The sequence below is a fragment of the Schistocerca americana genome, chromosome 3 (assembly GCF_021461395.2).
Source record: "Schistocerca americana isolate TAMUIC-IGC-003095 chromosome 3, iqSchAmer2.1, whole genome shotgun sequence".
NCBI lineage: Eukaryota > Metazoa > Arthropoda > Insecta > Orthoptera > Acrididae > Schistocerca > Schistocerca americana.
This window is the reverse complement of record NC_060121.1, coordinates 172,232,443-172,252,018: the sequence shown is the minus strand read 5'-3', so window position 1 is coordinate 172,252,018 and position 19,576 is coordinate 172,232,443. Positions and strand designations below refer to the sequence as shown.

At 40.5% G+C, this 19,576-nt stretch overlaps 1 protein-coding gene across 4 annotated transcripts in view; it reads right to left on the bottom strand.

The window, feature by feature from the left end:
• Positions 1–19,576, bottom strand: part of LOC124606689 — a 267,269-nt gene that overhangs the window by 46,474 nt on the left and 201,219 nt on the right. For all 4 annotated transcript variants that reach the window (XM_047138710.1, XM_047138712.1, XM_047138711.1 and 1 more), the window contains 2 exons: positions 15,043–15,199; positions 14,742–14,864 (listed from right to left, as the gene is read on the bottom strand). In XM_047138710.1, the coding sequence (XP_046994666.1) occupies positions 14,742–14,864; positions 15,043–15,199 (280 nt within the window). The remainder of the gene's footprint in view (positions 1–14,741; positions 14,865–15,042; positions 15,200–19,576) is intronic.

The window sequence follows — 19,576 nt, the reverse complement described above, 5'->3', positions numbered from 1 at the left end:
GCATATCATATCTGCCACACTCTCTCCCCTATTACGTGATAATACAAAACAAGCTGCCCGTTTGGGGTGCTTAGTTGAATTGACAGCCTTGAGAATTGTACTATTTATCGAGTAATCGAATTCCAACAGATTTCTTTTGGAACTCATGTGGATCATCTTACACTTTTCGTTATTTAGCGTCAACTGCCACCTGCCACACCATACAGCAATCTTTTCTAAATCGCTTTGCAACTGATACTGGTCTTCGGATGACCTTACTAGATGGTAAATTACAGCATCATATGCAAACAACCTAAGAGAACTGCTCAGATTGTCACCCAGATCATTTATATAGATCAGGAACAGCAGAGGTCCCAGGATGCTTCCCTGGGGAACACCTGATATCACTTCAGTTTTACTCGATGATTTGCCATCTATTACTACGAACTGAGACCTTCCTGACAGGAAATCACGAATCCAGTCGCACAACTGAGATGATACCCCATAGGCCCACAGCTTGATTAGCAGTTGCTTGTGAGGAACGGTGTCAAAAGCCTTCCAGAAATCCAGAAATACGGAATCAACTTGAGACCCCCTGTCGATGGCGGCCATTACTTCGTGCGAATGAAGAGCTAGCTGCGTTGCACAAGAACAATGTTTTCTGAAACCATGCTGATTACGTATCAATAGATCGTTCCCTTTGAGGTGATTCATAATGTTTGAATACAGTATATGCTCCAAAACCCTACTGCAAACCGACGTCAATGATATAGGTCTGTAGTTCGATGGATTACTCCTACTACCCTTCTTAAACACTGGTGCGACCTGCGCAATTTTCCAATCTGTAGGTACAGATCTATCGGTGAGCAAGCGGTTATATATGATTGCTAAGTAGGGAGCTATTGTATCAGTGTAATCTGAAAGGAACCTAATCAGTATACAATCTGGACCTGAAGACTTGCCCGTATCAAGTGATTTGAGTTGCTTCGCAACCCCTAAGGTATCTACTTCTAAGAAATTCATGCTAGCAGCTGTTCATGTTTCAAATTCTGGAATATTCCATTCGTCTTCCCTGGTGATGGAATTTCGGAAAACTGCGTTCAATAACTCCACTTTAGCGGCACAGTCATCGGTAACAGTACCATCAACACTGCGCAGCGAAGGTATTGACTGCGTCTTGCCACTTGTGTACTTTACATACGAACAGAATTTCTTCAGATTTTCTACCAAATTTCGAGACACTGTTTTGTTGTGGAACCTATTAAAGGCATCTTGCATTGAAGTCCATGCCAAATTTCGCGCGTCTGTAAATTTTAGCCAATCTTCGGGATTTCGCGTTCTTCTGAACTTCGCATGCTTTTTCCGTTGCCTCTGCAACAGCGTTCAGACCTGTTTTGTGTACCATGGGGGATCAGTTCCATCTCTTACCAATTTATGAGGTATGAATCTCTCAATTGCTGATGCTACTATATCTTTGAATTTGAGCCACATCTCATCTACATTTGCATAGTCAGTTCAGAAGGAATGGAGATTGTCTCTTAGGAAGGCTTCTAGTGACACTTTATCCGCTTTTTCAAATAAAATTATTTTGCATTCGTTTCTGGTGGATTTGGAAGAAACGGTATTGAGCCTAGCTACAACGACCTTGTGATCACTAATCCCTGTATCAGTCATGATGCTCTCTATTAGCTCTGGATTGTTTGTGGCTAAGAGGTCAAGTGTGTTTTCGCAACCATTTACAATTCGCGTGGGTTCGTGGACTAACTGCTCGAAATAATTTTCGAAGAAAGCATTTAGGACAATCTCGGAAGGTGTTTTCTGCCTACCACCGGTTTTGAACTAGTATTTTTGCCAACATATCGAGGGAAGGTTGCAGTCCCCGCCAATCAGCAACTATATCATCAGAGTCTGGCGGTCGGTAGAAGGAGCCAATTATTAACTTAGTTTGGCTGTTAAGTATAACCTCCACCCATACCAATTCGCACGGAGTATCTACTTCGACTTCACTACAAGATAAACCACTACTGACAGACACAAACATTCCACCACCAATTCTGCCTAATCTATCTTTCCTGAACACTGTCTGAGACTTCGTAAAAATTTCTGCAGAACTTATTTCAGGCTTTAGCCAGCTTTCTGTACCTATAACGATTTCAGCTTCTGTGCTTTCTATTAGCGCTTGAAGCTCAGGGACTTTCCCAGCACAACTACAATTCCGACTGTTCCTTGATCTAAGCACTTCCTGTATTTGCCATGCACCCTTTAAGATTGCAGCCCACCCCATACTTTCCCGAGGCCTTCTAACCTAAAAAACCGCCCAGTCCACACTACACAGCCTCCACTACCCATGTAGCCACCAGCTGAGTGTAGTGAACTCCTGACCTATTCAGCGGAACCCGAAACCCCACCACCCTATGGCACAAGTCAAGAAATCTGCAGCCAACACGGTCGCAAAACCATCTGAGCCTCTGATTCAGACCCTCCACCTGACTCCACCCGACTCTGCAGTCGGTTCTGTCAACGATGCTGCATATGGTGAGCTCTGCCTTCATCTCGTAAGCAAGACTGGCAGCCTTCACCAAATCAGATAGCCGCTGGAATCCAGAGAAAATTTCCTCAGATCCAAAGTGACACATGTCATTAGTGCCGACATGTGCCACCACCTGCAGCTGGCTGCACCCTGTGCTCTTCATGGCATCCGGAAGTGTCCTTTCCACATCAGGAATGACTCCACCTGGAATGCACACAGAGTGCACACTGGATTTCTTCCCCTCCTTAGCCGCAATATCCCTAAGGGGCCCCATTACGCGCCTAACACTGGAGCTCCCAACTACCAATAAGCCCACCCTCTGCGATTGCCCGGACCTTGAAGACTGAGAATCATCCTCTGAAACATGGCAGGCAGCTGCATCTGGGTCAGCCAGAGACAGTACCTGAAACCTGTTTGTCAGACACACTGGGGAGGCTTTCTGATCAGCCTCCGGGGACATCTTTTGCTGCCTGCCACGCCTTGGAATGACCTCCCAATCAACCACAGGCGAGGGCTCAGCCTCACTGCGGGCAGCAACCGGGGCAACCATAGCAGCAGACCAATCTGGGGACAGACGGGACGAGGTTGACATCCCCGTGATACCCAAGTCCGGCTCCCCACAGTGGTGCCCATTGGCAACAGCCTCAAGCTGCGTGACCGAAGTCAGCGCCGCCTGCAGCTGTGAGCGAAGGGATGCCAACTCAGTCCTCATCCGAACACAGCAATCAAAGTCCCTGTCCATTCTAATCGATGTTGAACAACAGTTACTGAAACACGAGTCGTGCCTTGATAACGCAAGGGAAACATGCAAAGAATGTATGAACTAACCTGTACAAATGCCTCCTTCACAGGTAAGCTAAACTTTCCTAAAACTCTCCCAATACAGCAAAGCCAACTATTTGCCTTCCCTACTACCGATGTTACACATTTGTTCCATTTCATATCGCTTTGCAACATTATGCCTAGGTGCTTAATCAGTGCCACTGCGTCAAGCAGCACATCATTAATACTGTATTCAGACATTACAAGATAGGTTTTCCTACACATCTGCATTTACTCACATTTTTCTATAGTTACAGCAAGCAACCATTCATTACACCAAATAGACTCATCCTGTATCCTTCCATAGTCACTTGGTAATGATAGTTTCCCACATATTACAGCTGCAAACTGCTGCTAACCCTACCCATCAGATCATTTATGTATATAGAGAACAAGAGCACTGCTGTCACACATCCCTGGAACACTTCTGACAATACTTTTGTCTCTGATGAACACTCATCATTGAGGACAATATACTGTGTTTTATGATTTAATTAGTCTTTGATTCGCTTACATTTTTGGGAGCCTATTGTGTACCCTCAGACCTTCATTAACAGTCTGCAATGGGGCACTGTGTCAAGCACTTTACAGGAATCTAGGATATGGAGTCTGCCTCCTGCCCTTCATCCAAAGTTTGCAACATATTGTGCAAGCTGAGTTTCACACGAGCAATGTTTTCTAAATCCATGCTGATTCGTGGACATCAGATTTTCTATCTCAAAGATAATTATTATACTCAAATTTATAATATGTTCAAGAATTCTGCAGCATACTGATGTTAAGCATATGGATCTGTTATTTTGTGGGTCCATTCTTTTACCCTTCTTATATGTAAGAGTCACCTGCACTGAGTAAGAGATCTGTGATAAAGGTAAGCTCAGTAAGGGGCCAATGCCATAGAGTTCTCTCTGTAAAACTGAATTGGTTTTCAATCTGTAGCTGGCAACTTATTTATTTTCAACTCCTTCAGTTGTTTATCAGTGCCGCGGATGCCTGTTTCTATGTCATTCGTATGGGAGTCTGTGCAACAGTCAAATTATGATACGTCTGTATCATCATTTTATGCAAATGATTTTTTAAACACAAAGTTTAAAACTTCAGGTTTATTTTGCTGTCTTCTATTGTCACACCTGACTGGTCAATGAGTGAGTGAATAGAAGGTTTTGACCTATTTAGTGATTTTATGTAGGATCTGAAATTTCTCAGAATCTCAGCAAGATCCTTTGCTGTGGTGTGACAGAGGATATGTACATTTCACACATTCATCTGTTTAAAGACAAACAAATTTCTACTAACTCTAGCCTGTCAACTGTTCCACAATGTTTTTCGATTGGATGGAATGATATAATTATGACTGAAATGAAAATGAAATGGAGGTATGTGGAACACGTAGCCAGCTGACTGGATGATCAGTTGACCAAGTTAGTCTTTACATGATGCCAAGAGACAAGAAAAGGCCATCTACATGGTGATGTAGGATAAGATCCCAGGTATCGCACCCTTCAGCCATCCACCATGGTGGGCCCTTGTTTGCAAATAATAAACAGAAAAAAATACAGATCTTTATGTGACACTCAATAGCATTAAAAGAGAAGATTTCTGTACACTTACTGTGTGATTTAATGGGTGTGATAAGGCCTTCACATGCTGAAGGTTGTGGGTTCAAAAATCGTCAAATGCTGTAATTCTTTTTATGTTTGAATCTTTATCAAAACGACTCTGATCATTATTTTTATTCAATTAATTGGTTTGAATTTAATTTTTTATTTCTACTCCTTTGTCACATTTTAATCATCATACGAATTTTTTATTTGTTCTCATTTTTTCTTTATATAATTCTTTTTCTGCTTGTCATTTTTGTGAATGTGGATTTAATTATGTTGATCTATTATAACATTAAAATATTTGAAAATGCTGATCTATCAATTAAAAAACAAAAGATGAAATAATCTATTGATATTGACTGTGCAGAAGTGTTAAAAATGTAGTTTCCATTAGAAGATGTACTTTCTTTTGGTAATTGTCATACAAACATTTAAAACATAGTCTAAATTCTCCTTCCCCAAAGCAACCCAACCTACTGCACTATGGACAAAATAACAGAGGTGAAGATTTAAATGAAAGAAGTGATAATAAGTAAAATGAAATTCAAAAACAAATGAGGAACAGAAATAATTACTACAATAACATAGACAAAAAAAATAGGGTGACAAAATGAAATAAATTAAATCAAAATTAATACATAAAAACCATTTAAAATCATTTGAACAAAAATTTCAAGTGGAAAAATAATGATAGGAAGAAAAAAAAGAGAGCAAATGCAGATGCTGATTTGATCATTAAAATGAAATGACAAAGGAATAGAAATATAAAATTACCTTTAAACCAATTCATCATCATCAGCCAATTCAATCATTAGATGATGTGGCCTCTTCGAGTAGTGGATTCAGGTAGGCTTTCAGAAGTCTTCTCCAAGTGGGACGGTCTTAGGCAGTTATCTGCCAGGTGTTACCAGCGATCTTCTTGGTGCCTTTGTCCCATCTGTCTGGTGGTCTTCCTCTAGGCCTCCGGAGCTCTCTCGGACTCCACTCCAGTACTAGCTTCGTCCATCTGTTGTCTTTTCTTCTTGCAACGTGGTCAGCCCACTGCCATTTCAAGGAACCTACTCTCTCTAAGATGTCATTAACCTTCGTCACAGACCAGATGCCATCTGCCCTTTTCCTGTCCTTTCTTGTATAGCCCAGCATTGATCTCTCCATGGCTCTCTGTGCTGTCCTAAGTGTCCCTTTTGTGAATGAGTTCAGTGTCCACGTCTCGCAGCCATACGTCATCACAGGAAGAATGCATTGATCAAATACTGCTTTCTTCAGATTTACTGGCATTTTTGATCTGAATACTTTTGAATTCTTCCCAAATGCTTGCCAGCCAAGCTTGATGCGTCGATAGATTTCTGGTCTTATGTCTCCCTTCATATTTATAATCGGGCCAAGGTAGACATATTCACTGACCTCTTCTAGTAGACTGTCCTTGACTTTCACATCTCCAGCTGGGACCCATTTGTTGGATATTACTTTTGTTTTGGAAAGGTTCATGTTCAAGCCAACCAGCTGACATTCCGATGCAAGATCTGTAACTAAGTTTTGGAGCTCTGCGAAGTCTTTGGCCAGTAAGGCAATATCATCAGCAAATCTCAAGTTGGTAAGCCTTCTTCCATTAATTCTAATTCCCTTACCTTCCCAGCTCAGCTTTGACATAGCCATTTCCAATACAGCAGAGAACAGTTTTGGGGAGATGGGATCGCCTTGCTTGACACCCCTCATGATGCGGAATTCTTGAGTTGATTCGCCGATGTTAACATAAGCTGAAGAATTCTCGTAGATTTTCCTGAGCGCTTCAATTTATGCTGCTCCCACTCCTTGCTCACTCAAAGCTTGGAGGACAGCTACATGGCTAACAGGGTCAAATGCCTTTTCAAAGTCAACAAAGGCAATGCAGAGAGGCAGTTGGTATTCATTCGCTCTGCTTATCACTTCACTAATGGTCAGAATATGGTCAATAGTGCTAAAATTGCTTCGGAATCCAGCTTGTTCTATAGGTTGGGCTGAGTCTAGGGTGGAACTAATTCGGTTTAACAAGATCTTTGTGAAAATTTTGTACAAAATTGAGAGCAAGCTGATAGGATGGTAGTTTTTAATATTGTGAATACTTCCTTTCTTGTGTGTCAAAATAATCTTAGCCTTGTTCCACGATAGTGAGATTGAAGCATAGTGCAGGCAGGAAGTAAATACTTTTGCCAAGTGATTTATTGTTACCTCTCCTGCCAGTTTCAGGATGTCAATGCTGAGCTCATCATCACCCGGCACTGTTCCCTTCTTCAAGCTATCTAGAGCACACTTGACTTCCGATGGGAGTATATCTGGAACACTAGGTATATCATTTAAATTAGATACACTCAAATTTTCCCCTGGATTGCTATACAAATTGCTATAAAAGTCTCTGATGAACTTCAAAACCGCCTCCTTTTCAGTGATTCGACTGTCATTTTCATCGAGTGCGATAATCTGCTTTTTACCGATTGTGAGTTTGTGTTTGGCTGACTTTAAACTTGTCTTGTTCTCCAAGCTTGCTCGTAAGGTGTCTTTAGTGAATTTCTGTAAGTCAGTTTTCATTTCTCTTCGCACTGCCTTACATAGTTCGGAATACGCAACCATGTCACGATCGGTTTGGATTTTCATTTCTTTCCTCTGTTGTAAAAGGGTTTCAGTTTTGGCACTGAATTTCTTTGGTTGTTTATTTTTTTGGCATAGGCCACCGACTTCTTGTGCACTTGAAACAATCATTTCCGCCAAATCACAATTAATTGTATACAAATAATGATCAAAATAATTTCAATAAAAATTTTAAAAAATTTAAAAATAAAAAAATGAAGTACCTGATGAGATTCAAACACTCAACCTTCTCCACACCCTACCCACACACCACACAACCAGTCTATATGATGCCACTATATTAATGGAATGGAGCATCTCACAAAATTCCAAAATTATTTTTCATCAGTAATTTGCAAATGAGGGCTAACCAGGGTGCATGGCTGCAGGGTGTGATAGCTGGGATATTAACTTACATGGCAGTATAGACAGTTACAAAAACTCAATCACACCATGGGGGACCTCACCTTGTCAGTGTAGTGACTATTTTGCAGTACGTATCAGTTACAATTGTTAATTCATTTTTGAAATAAATTAAAAGAATTACCTTATTGTCTGAGGACAATGGACCCACTATTTTTTGACCCAAGTAAGGATACTGCTTGAATTTTTTTCATTGATGGCAAAGCTGAATGGTGTCACTGCATAGACTGTTGTCTGCATTGATGCGGGATATCCATGTCTCATTGTCCTAAACAATGTTGGAAAATAAATCATTTCCATCTTCTCAATAATGGTCCACTTGACATTTCTATGCTCTTTGTGTGTATTACAACACAGGGACATGTCCAAAAGAACAGACACCATGCATTCATATAACTGATTTGCCTTGACGGGCTATGAATCCACAACCTACAGTGCTCATACACATTTATGTTCGACCTCCAGCAGGAATCTAAAATTAGTGAGCATGAAGGACACGGACAGGGACTGAGGATAGGTGGTGCTACATGGGGGTGTGGGTCAGCCAAGAAGCATGCTGAGAGTATGTGCATTAGAGATGGGGGATGAGCTCTTGAACCAATTCATAGAGTTGAATCTTTCAAAGGAGTGAACAATCAGTGATTCAGAAAAAAAGAACGGTAGCTCCAAACGTTTCCCACGGCAGAGAGAGAGAGAGAGAGAGAGAGAGACGGAGCATATCAGCAGCGCCTTTGCTGGTCAGAGCACAGTGCACGTCACATAACACAGCCAGCGCCGGCCTCTGCCCTGCTTCTACCTTGGCTGCCTGCATTGTGCAGTGCCCCATTGGATTTTGTGTTTCACATATGCCGTGCCGTCCAAGTGCGTCGTCTGCCGCGCGCAGTGTCTGGCGCAGCTTAACTTCGCATCGCACTCTGTCGGCGATCGTTTCAGTCGCACGTCCTGCCCTCTGGGCAGTTGATGCGAGCAACAGGACAGAGAGCCACCTAGCGGATAACATAGGAACTACTTGCAACAACCCGCTCGCAAGGGAACGGACGATTTGTTTCGGAGCGGGTGAGTTCACCGCTCCCCCCCCACCCTCGGAACTCGCCCGCTCAACGCTCACCCCACCGTCTCGACTCTAGCCAGAGCGTTGAGCAAAGCGACTCAGGTGTCACTCTGGTCTCTGCGGTCTCAGCTCACGTAGTAATACAGCTCGCGGCTCGACCCGCTCGACTCAGCGCCTCTGCATCGGAGTTCGTCCCTACTGGATATTGTTCTTCGTAGTAATACCGCTTTGTATATTACATTATTATGTTATGTATACATCAATTGTTTTTATTTTATTTTTATTTGTTTAAACTGATTAGATTAGGTTCCTGATGACTCCTCTTACTATAGGATTTTTATTATGGACACTCGAATTTACGCTTTAATTACGAGCGAACCGATAAACGTATCGCAAAATGTGATACACCAATATTTTCCTTGTTTTATTCTGCGTAAGGCTATATGCAGCACTTTCGTTTTACAGTCAAATTTATATATATTTTTTTTCTTATTCTGGTACGGATTTTGCGATTTTAGGCGTCTTCGGAAGGAAACGTTCACTTTAAAAATATATGGCTTGCGATGAATTTGTATGAGGTTAATGAAATTTTAATACATTATAGCCAAATATATTGTTAATGTAAATCTCAAGTTACAACATTTTCCGATCACCCAAAAAACCACGATAGTGCAAAATAAATCAATAATCAAAAACTTTGTCATATCGTGGAAATTTCAATAAACAATACAAAATTCTTACTCATTATCTGTGTTACTTAAAAATAGGATCAAATAAGATCAAAATACAGGTGTAGTACTGGAATAAACCAAGTTTAAAGGACAATGTGCCTTCCATTTATTTTCTATTGTAAATGAGTGGTGAGTCATGAAAAAGAGCTAATTCATTTCAGGGAGTGAACAGTTCTGATCCAATCTCTGAAAAGAACAGTTTGCCCATCTCTAATGTGCATTAATGATAAACACTGTGTCCGGATGATGCATCTGCCCAGTAAGTAGGAGATTCTGGGTTCAAATCCCGATCCGGCACACATTTTCACTCATTACAAATGATATCATTAGTTCTTTTCCTTTCCTACCCCCCCCCCCCCCCCCCCAACGACCACCAGCACAATATTAGATTGTAGTTTCTTTCTCTTTGCTGCACAATTTCATCAGTCTCTTCATACTCATGATGCACATTTCTATGACCAATTTTTAAGTCTCTACCCCATTGTCTAACCTTTCTAACTAACATTACTAACTCATTACTGTGGGCTGATAAACTAAGCACAACTTCAGTTGAATTTGACAGTGCAAATGGCAGGAGTGACAATTTCTGAAGCCACTGATGTTTGTTTTCACTCACAGTTTAGAGACTGTTGAGTGAAAAAAATGGATTTTCTGTGACTATGTAAACAATCAATAGATGACACTGCATTCACGTAATTACTTTCTGAACTCTCAGTATTTAAATATAAGCAAACAATGCTTGTTTTTTGAGTATCCTTTGTAACATGGTTCAATGCAAGGCTCTCAGCTACTGCGAGGAACTTCTGTGCAGGATAAACAGTTGGTGCCATGAAGAAGCTTTTGGACCTAGATTTGAAAATTTTGGGTGTACCACTCAAATGATTTAGTTCCCCTGCAAGCTTCCTGAAAATAAAACCTGCATGACAGTGCATAGTTCTCTGTACAGTAATGAAAGAATGTTACTTAAGACTAATTTTCAATGGGTGTATGCAGACATTTCCATTTATTAAGTCCTTATTATGAACCACAAATTCCATGAAGATAGTGAATGTGTAGAGATACCAGAGTTAAAAAAATCCACAGTGCTTGTCTGCAAATTTTGTACCGGACATTCCTCAAACATCTCAGAGGTCCGGTTGCTTTTTTCTGGGTCTGAATATTTTTTTTTGTGAAATATGATACCTTAGGAAATAATGATAGTGACAATGTACTCGGAATTGTTCTCCCATTTTTTCTTACCGTGTGATACCTATCCTACTGTAAAACTATAATATAATTGGATAGATAAAAAATCTACTCACCAAATGGTGGCATGGGAGCACAAACATAAAAGTAGGTTTTACTTGTGCAAGCTTTTGGAGACAATGGCTCCTTCTTCCAGCAGAAGGGTTAAAGAGGAAGGAAGAGGGAAGAAGGAAAAGGACTGGAGAGGTATAAGAAAAGGTGTAGATTTCGGAAAAGTAACCCAGAACCGTGGGTCAGGGGAGACTTACCAGATGGGATGAGAAGGAAAGACTGATAGTTGGGGATTGCACTGCACAATACTTGAAAACTTGAGAGCTTAAAGGTGAAAGACAGGGTAAAATGCAAGACAAAGATTAAATCAAGACAAAGATTAAATCAAAAGCAGTGTGCACAAGTTAATAAAAGTGAAAAGCAAAGTGCACTGTGCATAACAGGGGCAGGAGGGGGACAGCAAAAAATAGAGAGGTCAGAAAATGAGAGATGTAGGAAACTAAAACTGAATGAAGGAAGGAGTAGTTACTGTGAAGAAATGCAGAGGCAAACGAAATTAACGTAAATTAGGTCCAGGTGGGTGGCGAGAACCAAGAACATGTTGTGGAACCAGTTCTCACCTGCAGAGTTGTGGAAAACTGTTGTCTGGAGGAAGAGTCCAAATGGCATGTGAGGTGATACAGGTACAGAGGACATGACTGTCATATTGAGAAGCATGCTTTGCAACAGCATATTGTGTGTTGCCAGTGTACATGCTCTGCCTTTGCTCTTTCATCCCACTTGATAACTTAATGGTAGTCAAGCCAATGTAAAAAGCCGAACAGTACTTACATAACAGCTTGTATATGATGTGTGCCATTTCACAGGTGGGTCTCCCTTTGATACAAGGTTAGTTAGGACAGTTCTCAGAATCACCACAAGAGGTCAGTGCTAGTACAACAAGTTGTTCACATGATATTCATTGGACTGTTGGCTGTGGACACATGCCACGTCAGTGCTCTTGGAAGAGAGCTGTGGCGATGACATGACTCTGTTATTGTTTCTGCATAGTGATTTGTGAATATGGAATATATCAAGATTCAAGCAGTGGTTAAGTACTTCGTAAAGAAAGGTATGAAAGCAAAGGACATTCATGCCAATTTCTGGAATACACTGGGGCACTCTGCTCCTTCATATTCAACCGTTACCAAGTGGACAAATGAATTTAAATTTGGTAGCAAGAGCTTAGATGATGATCCGTGCAGTGGTTGGCCAAGATGTGTCACTACTCCAGAAATCATTGCACAAGTGCACAAAATGGTCATGGAGGATCGCCAATTGAAAGTACGTGAAACTGCTCATGCTTGCCAGATGTCATCTGGAAGGGTATATCACATTTTAACTGAAGAATTAGAAATGAAAAAATTATCTGCAAGATAGGTGCCATGACTCTTGATGCTGGATCAAAAACGCATGAGAATGGGCATATCAGAACAATGTTTGGCCCATTTTAGGAGAAACGAACAAGATTTTTGGTGCCGGTTTGTGACCACAGATAAAACTTGGGTGCACTACTATACTCCAGAAACAAAACAACAGTCAAAGCAGTGGAAACATGCTGATTCTCCACCACCAAAGAAAGCAAAGACAATTCCTTTGGCAGGAAAGGTCATGGCATCAGTTTTCTGGGATGTGAAGGGGATTCTGTTTGTAGATTATATCCCCACTAGGCAAACAATTACTGGAGAACACTATGCTAACCTCTGGACAAACTGCAACAAAATATACATGAAAAAAGACCAGGTTGAGCTAGGAAGAAAGTTATCTTCCATCAAGACATGAATTAAGGTATGAATTGTTGCCACACCCACCTTATTCACCTCATATGGCTCCGTCAGACTTCCAACTCTCCCCACAACTGAAAATTTTTCTTGGTGGACAAAGATTCACTTCAAATGAAGAATTGATAGCTGGAGCTGACAACTATTTTTCAGGCCTGGAGGAAACTCATTTTCAAGATGGGATCAAGGCACTGGAACATTGTTGGACCAAGTGCATTGATCTACAAGGAGACTACATTGAAAAATTAAAAAAAGTTTCAGTGATTCAAGTACTTTTTCCTATTCAGTTCTGAGAACTTTTCAAACCACCATCGTAGTATATGTTTCACCAGTTAAAGGGATGGTATAGAATAGCTTTACATCGCCCTCCCAATCTGCAAAATATCCTTGTCAGACCTTATGCTTCTTCTGCATTCATCTGCATACCCTATGGCTCCTACCCCTGCGACCATCCCACTGCAAGACTTACCCTATGCACCTTCCTACCATCACCTATACCAGTCCTGCAACTGGTAAAACATATACTATCAAAGGGAGAGCCACCTGTGAAATGGCATACATAATATACAAGCTGTTTTGTAAATACTGTTTGGCCTTTTACATCAGCATGACTACCATTAAGTTATCAGTTGGGATGAATGAACACAGGGTGTACACTGGCAACACACAATATGCTGTTGCAGAGCGTGCTTTTCAATATGACAGTCATGACTCTGTACCTGTTCCACCACATGTGCCGTTTGGACTCTTCCTCCAGACATCAGTTTTCCACAACTCTGCAGATTAGAACTAGCGCTACAGCATGTCTTTGGTTCTTGCTGGGCTTAATTTATGTTAATCTCTTTTGTCTCTAGATTTATTCACAGTAACTACTCCTTCCTTCACTCAGTTTTAGTTTTCTACTTCTTTCATTTTCTGACCTGTCTATTTTCCGCCGTCCCCCTCCTGCCTTGTTATGCACAATGCACTTTGCTTTTCACTTTCATTGACTTGTGCATAATGCTTTTGCAGTAATTTCTGTCTTACATTTTACCCTGTCTTCCACCTTTAAGCTCTCAGGTTTTCAAATCTCATCCAGTACAGTCCCCAACAATCAGCCTTTCCTTCTCATCCCATCCAGTAAGTCCCCCCTGACCCACAGTTCTGGGTGACTGTTCCAAAATCTACCCATTTTTCTACATCTTTCCAGTCCTTTTCCTTCTGCCCTCTTCCCTCCCCTTCAACCCTTCTGCTGGGAGAAGGAGCCATTGGCTCCAAAAATTTACATAAGTAAAACCTTTTTTTATGTGTGTGCTCTCCTGCTGCCACTTAGTGACTACATTTTCTTTGTCTATCCAATTACATTATATTGTTAAAATTGACAGTTTTTGTTGTTACTGTAAAACTTTTACAGTACCCATAATATCATTGTAAGTTGTAGGATCAGCCTCACCAAAGCAGACTCACGAGTGAAAGTATGTGACTTCTCCACCCACAGAGGAGCCATTAAGGTCTATAAAGGTGGTTCTCACTTTTCCATACAAATTCTTCCTCCTAGTAACAGTACCTGAATATTGCATGTGGAAGTTTTGCATCCAGTTTGCACTCAGTTTCCAATAACCACTCTGCGTAAACTCACACCATTCATTCCCTTCATTATTTACTTCCTTCTTGCTTCCCCGCCATCCCTCAGGTCACTACCTTTACAGTTATTAATATGCCCTGTCTGTCTCTCTATGTAACACACCTTGTTGTCTTTTCTTTGGTTGTTTTCTCCTCCTCATCTGCCTCTTATCATTTTGCATTCTCCAAATATTTCCTCTCTGATGCTATGTGAAGTAACATCCAGTTCCAAAACGGTGTTTGTATCATATTCCATTTTGGCTAGGACTATTTTCACCACCATTTTTGAAGTACAGCTTCGTATACATGATTAAAGCTTCTAAACAAATATTTAGTTACCTGGAAACCAGGGTGGAAGAACTGAACCACGTATTTGAACTTTCGTCACATTCCGTGATGGTTGTGTCTGAAGGTTGAAATCCAGACCAGGTTGCACTATTGAACGCTGTTCTGCAGTTTCTTCTGGAATTTTATTAAAAAATGTTTTGCCAGTTTATTATTACAACAACAACAACAACAACTACTACTACTACTACTACTACTACTATATTGTGTGTGTGTGTGTGTGTGTGTGTGTGTGTGTGTGTGTGTGTCTATCTTCTAAGATACTAAACCAATGCAATTCCTTTATTTTGCATACCTGTCCCTTTTCCAGGAATCTTCGGCATGTGTTCTGAAAAAATGGAATCTTTTGGCCGGTTTGATGCAGAACTCACCGCTGAAGCAGCTATGCCAATATTATGTACACTTTCACATAGTTGGGTTTCTGAAGGCACAGATAGAGGAACTACAATATCCTACAAAAAGAAAAAAAAATCATTGTACTTCCTGTATAAAAATGTACAGGAAACTGGGAAAATTAAAGCAAAAATGAATTTCATATTTCAATTATCATGGACTTTTGATCTGATGGAGGTATAATAAGTTTTTCTTCAGTGAGGTGCATCCATTTGATTTCTCATATTTATTTATCTCTTTAAAAATCAAAATGCTTTGTTATTAGACTTGTTGATGTTTAATTTGACCTCACAATGGGAAGAAACAGGCTTTTAGTTATCCAAATAGGTGAGAATAGTATCAGTGACCAAGAGCATTTTCAAATGCTCCAAGACCTAGTCAAACTCAACTGTCCAGTAGAATTTTATTAGTAGATGAAGGAGAAGTCTTTTTATTCCTACAAAGTTGGGGATAAATTTTCGTTAATAGTTGGCCAGTCATAAGGATTGTAACTCCTTTTCCGTACATTCACAAAACTGCAATTTGCTTTACGTAGTAATGGTGGAAATTTCTGTATGCTTTGCGTGAGCATGGAATCTGTACACACACCATTTTGGTCAATATTAGGGCCTAAATTATCGACTTAGCAGAAAATGTCACTTTTCCACATTTAGGTTTAGGCATAAGTTTTGCAGAAACTTAAGCAATTTCCTAATCACCCTGTGTCTTCATTGGTGTTCTTGAAAAACAATATTATGTTACGCAAGTAACCACACTCTGTCTTGGTTTCAAGCTTCATACCCCTTTCAGAAGGTGCTGAAAAACACACACACACACACACACACACACACACACACACACACACACACACACTGCAGACTGGACGGCAATTGGCACTATTGGTTTACCTGGTGAACAGTAAACATGCTCTTTGATCACCCCTCCATTGTTGCTTCTAACTGATGGTACCCACTTTTTAGGTCCGTCATTATAAAATAATGGCAATGTCCATTTTGTTATATTTAGGTGAGGGTAAAAATTTTTACAGTTTGTTGGTTCAAGTCCTGGTAGTCATGGCAGAACCAATATGTATTACTTTCATCCATTCTTTTCATTGGTATGACAACCAAATAATCCACCTAATGGCAGTTACATCTTTGATTCCATCATGAAGTTGGTGATACAAGCATTTTTCGTTACTGGCTGGGAGTAATGCAGAATTCAGTACAGTCTCTTGCATTCTAGTGATTCATTCCAAGTAGGAATCACGTGTTGTATAGCTGGAATTGCATGTTACAAGCTAAGAGGATTAAATAACTCTGCCTCCTGCTCTTATTACATCACCATTTCTTTCCTGTCATTGCCTGGTAAATGGGAACATTTTCCCCACAGAGCACCTGAATTGGCACACTTTCCTTGAGGGTTTCGTGAATCCATTACTCTGGTAAATATTTTTCTTGCACAATCTTCAGATTCGCTATTGGTACACAATATGACAGTTCCACCTCAGCTGTGTTAAAATTATTTCCTGCTAATTCTGCTCCAAAATTCATCCTGACTACCTCCATAGGACCTTGTAGTACGACATCACACAATCTGACTCACCAGGACTAAGCATGCAGTCTGACTGGCTTTCCCTGAGATAGAGATTTGCCATGTGGCAGTGCAGGCAGCCACTTAATGACTGGAAGTCATCTTCAATACATCACACCCTTTTATCAACAATCAGAATAGCTCCCCCGTCCCATCCTGTGTGTGTGTGTGTGTGTGTGTGTGTGTGTGTGTGTGTGTTTTGCACATGCAGCTCTTTTCAAAAATGGTTTAAATGGCTCTGAGCACTATGGGACTTAACATCTGAGGTCATCAGTCGCCTAGAACATAGAACTACTTAAACCTAACTAACCTAAGGACACACACATCCATGCCCAAGGCAGGATTTGAACCTGTGGCCGCAGTGGTCGCACGGTTCCAGACTGAAGCACCTAGAACCACTAAGCCACACCGGCCGGCAGCTCTTTTCAAAGTGAGAATAAATCTCATGGGTTTATTTGTTTCCTGATAATATGAATTCATGCTAAATGTAACAAATGTCATTTGTTTTCTCTGATTACTGAAAATAACATGTTTTTTCAATAATACTTTGTGTTCTGCATATTATTTTAATAAATTACTTCATACATCAATTTCAACTTCATTAATTTATTAAAGTAGAGTCAATGTCATTTGATACTACCACTCGTCAGACGACATGACAAAAAGTGAAGTCACCATGGTGTGTTTCAGTAGGCTGATCAAAAAATAATGGGAGCAGATGCTATGCTAAAAAGAAAATAGATAGCATGTGGTCTTTACTTACGTTCACTCTGAGTACACTATACCATAAACTGAGTACCTGTTCACAATTTACATGAAATATGTGAAGTCAGTGTAGTGTAGTAAAGAGTCAAAAAATTGTAGATCTGATAACTGAATTGAACTTCTGTCCCAAAAAATAAGGAACCATCACAGAAAGTAACACAAGACACCAAAAAACTAACAAAAAAATGAAAAAGAAACTAGGAGTTACTTTGATCTTGAGTCATTTATAGATAAATGACTATATTTACAAATATAAAATTCATTTCCTCCTCTTATGACCATCCTTTGATGAAGTGAGAAACTACATTATTTTTTTCCTGCAGCTTAATGCAGCCCCTTATTCTTATGAAAGGATCAATCTGAAACACAGTAAAGATTTTTCAGTGCTTCCACATAAAATGTCCTCTGGCATGTTTATCAGGATGGTTTGTTGGTAAAGATGTATGTGTAGTTGTAGAACAATCACTAATGCTCTTTTGCTATTAACATTAAACAAATAAAAAAAATCTTGCACACTTCAGGCCATTGGACAGAATGGCCTCTCCTCCTTTTTTCTAGTTACTGTAAAGAGAGCTACATTGCTAAGAAATGTTGATTATCCTAACTTCCGCTAAGGACTGTGCTCATTTGCATTCAGTTCTTAATATCAGCCAACACAACTTTTGCTAAAATACAGGGTGTTTTGTAAACGACTGTCAATATTCAGGGATATGACAGGAATGATCATTCGAAACAAAAAGGTCAAGTAAACATAGGTTCAAAAACACATAGCTTAAGAGCTATGAGCAATTAGAGCACATGTTTACTGGAATTTTTTCTTCTTTTGATCCATACTACCAATTCTCAACATATGGAAAGCAAAGAGCTCGCAGTAGAAGAGATCTGTTTCACAGTATCGGAGATCAAGAATTGCTCATAGCGCTTAAGGTACGTCTTTTACAGCCGATGTTTATTTGATTCTTTTGTTTAGAATAATCATTCTTGTCATATCTCTGACTATCAACCATCACTTTTGAAATACCCTGAATAAGAGGAAGACATAAGTGAGGGCTGTTCAATACTCATTCAATATGAATTAAATTGTGAATAAGTTGGGCCAATTGTGATGTACTGGATATACATCATAAGCCAAATTCAGATTGGTAAACCTCCTAACCTTAATTTATGATATTGGTTGCTGTCAGTGTCTTTGAACCTAAACAATGTTTTAGCTCACAATCTTAGTATTAGAAATGAAAATAGAAGTGAATAGTCTGCTCTTTTCACATTTCAGTACTCCCTTGGGCTGGCACCTTTTCTGTCTTTGTAAGTTGGCAAGGGCACATGATGTAAACAGTGGTTCACAATCACATCTGCAATGGTTTATTACACAAGGCTGACATTAACATGACGTAGGATATTATGTATAGGAAGCTCTTCCAGATCTAATCTGGACCCAGTGTAATGCAGTGGTCAGGGCGCAGCTGATGTTTGGTGATTCTTGCCAGTCTTGGCAGATGCCCAGTGATTGATACTGAGATGAGGTGGATGTGATTGTCGCCCAAAGAGACTGGCAGCATCAGCAGTCCGATGAGCTGATGGCAGCAATGGCTGGCAATGGCGGAAATCAGTGGCCACTGGTGAGGCAGCATTTGGCCAGCAGCAACATGCCGGAACACAGCAAGGTCGATGAGTCAGTGAGGGCAATGCTGTTATGTACAATGGCATCATTGGCAGATGCCAGTGGTAGCTGGGAGACAGTGCTCAAACAGCAGGGCCAGCCAGGATGAGATGACATCAACAGAGAGCGCTGGCGAAGACATCAGCAGCCATCAAGGAGCAACAGGAATGACAGCTTAACCAGTGACAGTGCTTGAGGATGCAGAGATTCCAATGGGCTGGTGAGATGAGGCTCTGACTAGAGGGCTGCAAGCGGCTGGTGTAACTGCCCAAAGTGGAAGGCCCGTTTGCCAACTGATGGCCTCAAGTAAGGCCTATAAAGGCACACAGATTGATCTGCGCTTAGTCATGTGACTGTGATCACAGTAGCACCATGCATGGTGTGGACAGAGAGATGTGTGGTCACACAATGAAGAAAATAGTTCCACAATCACCATGCC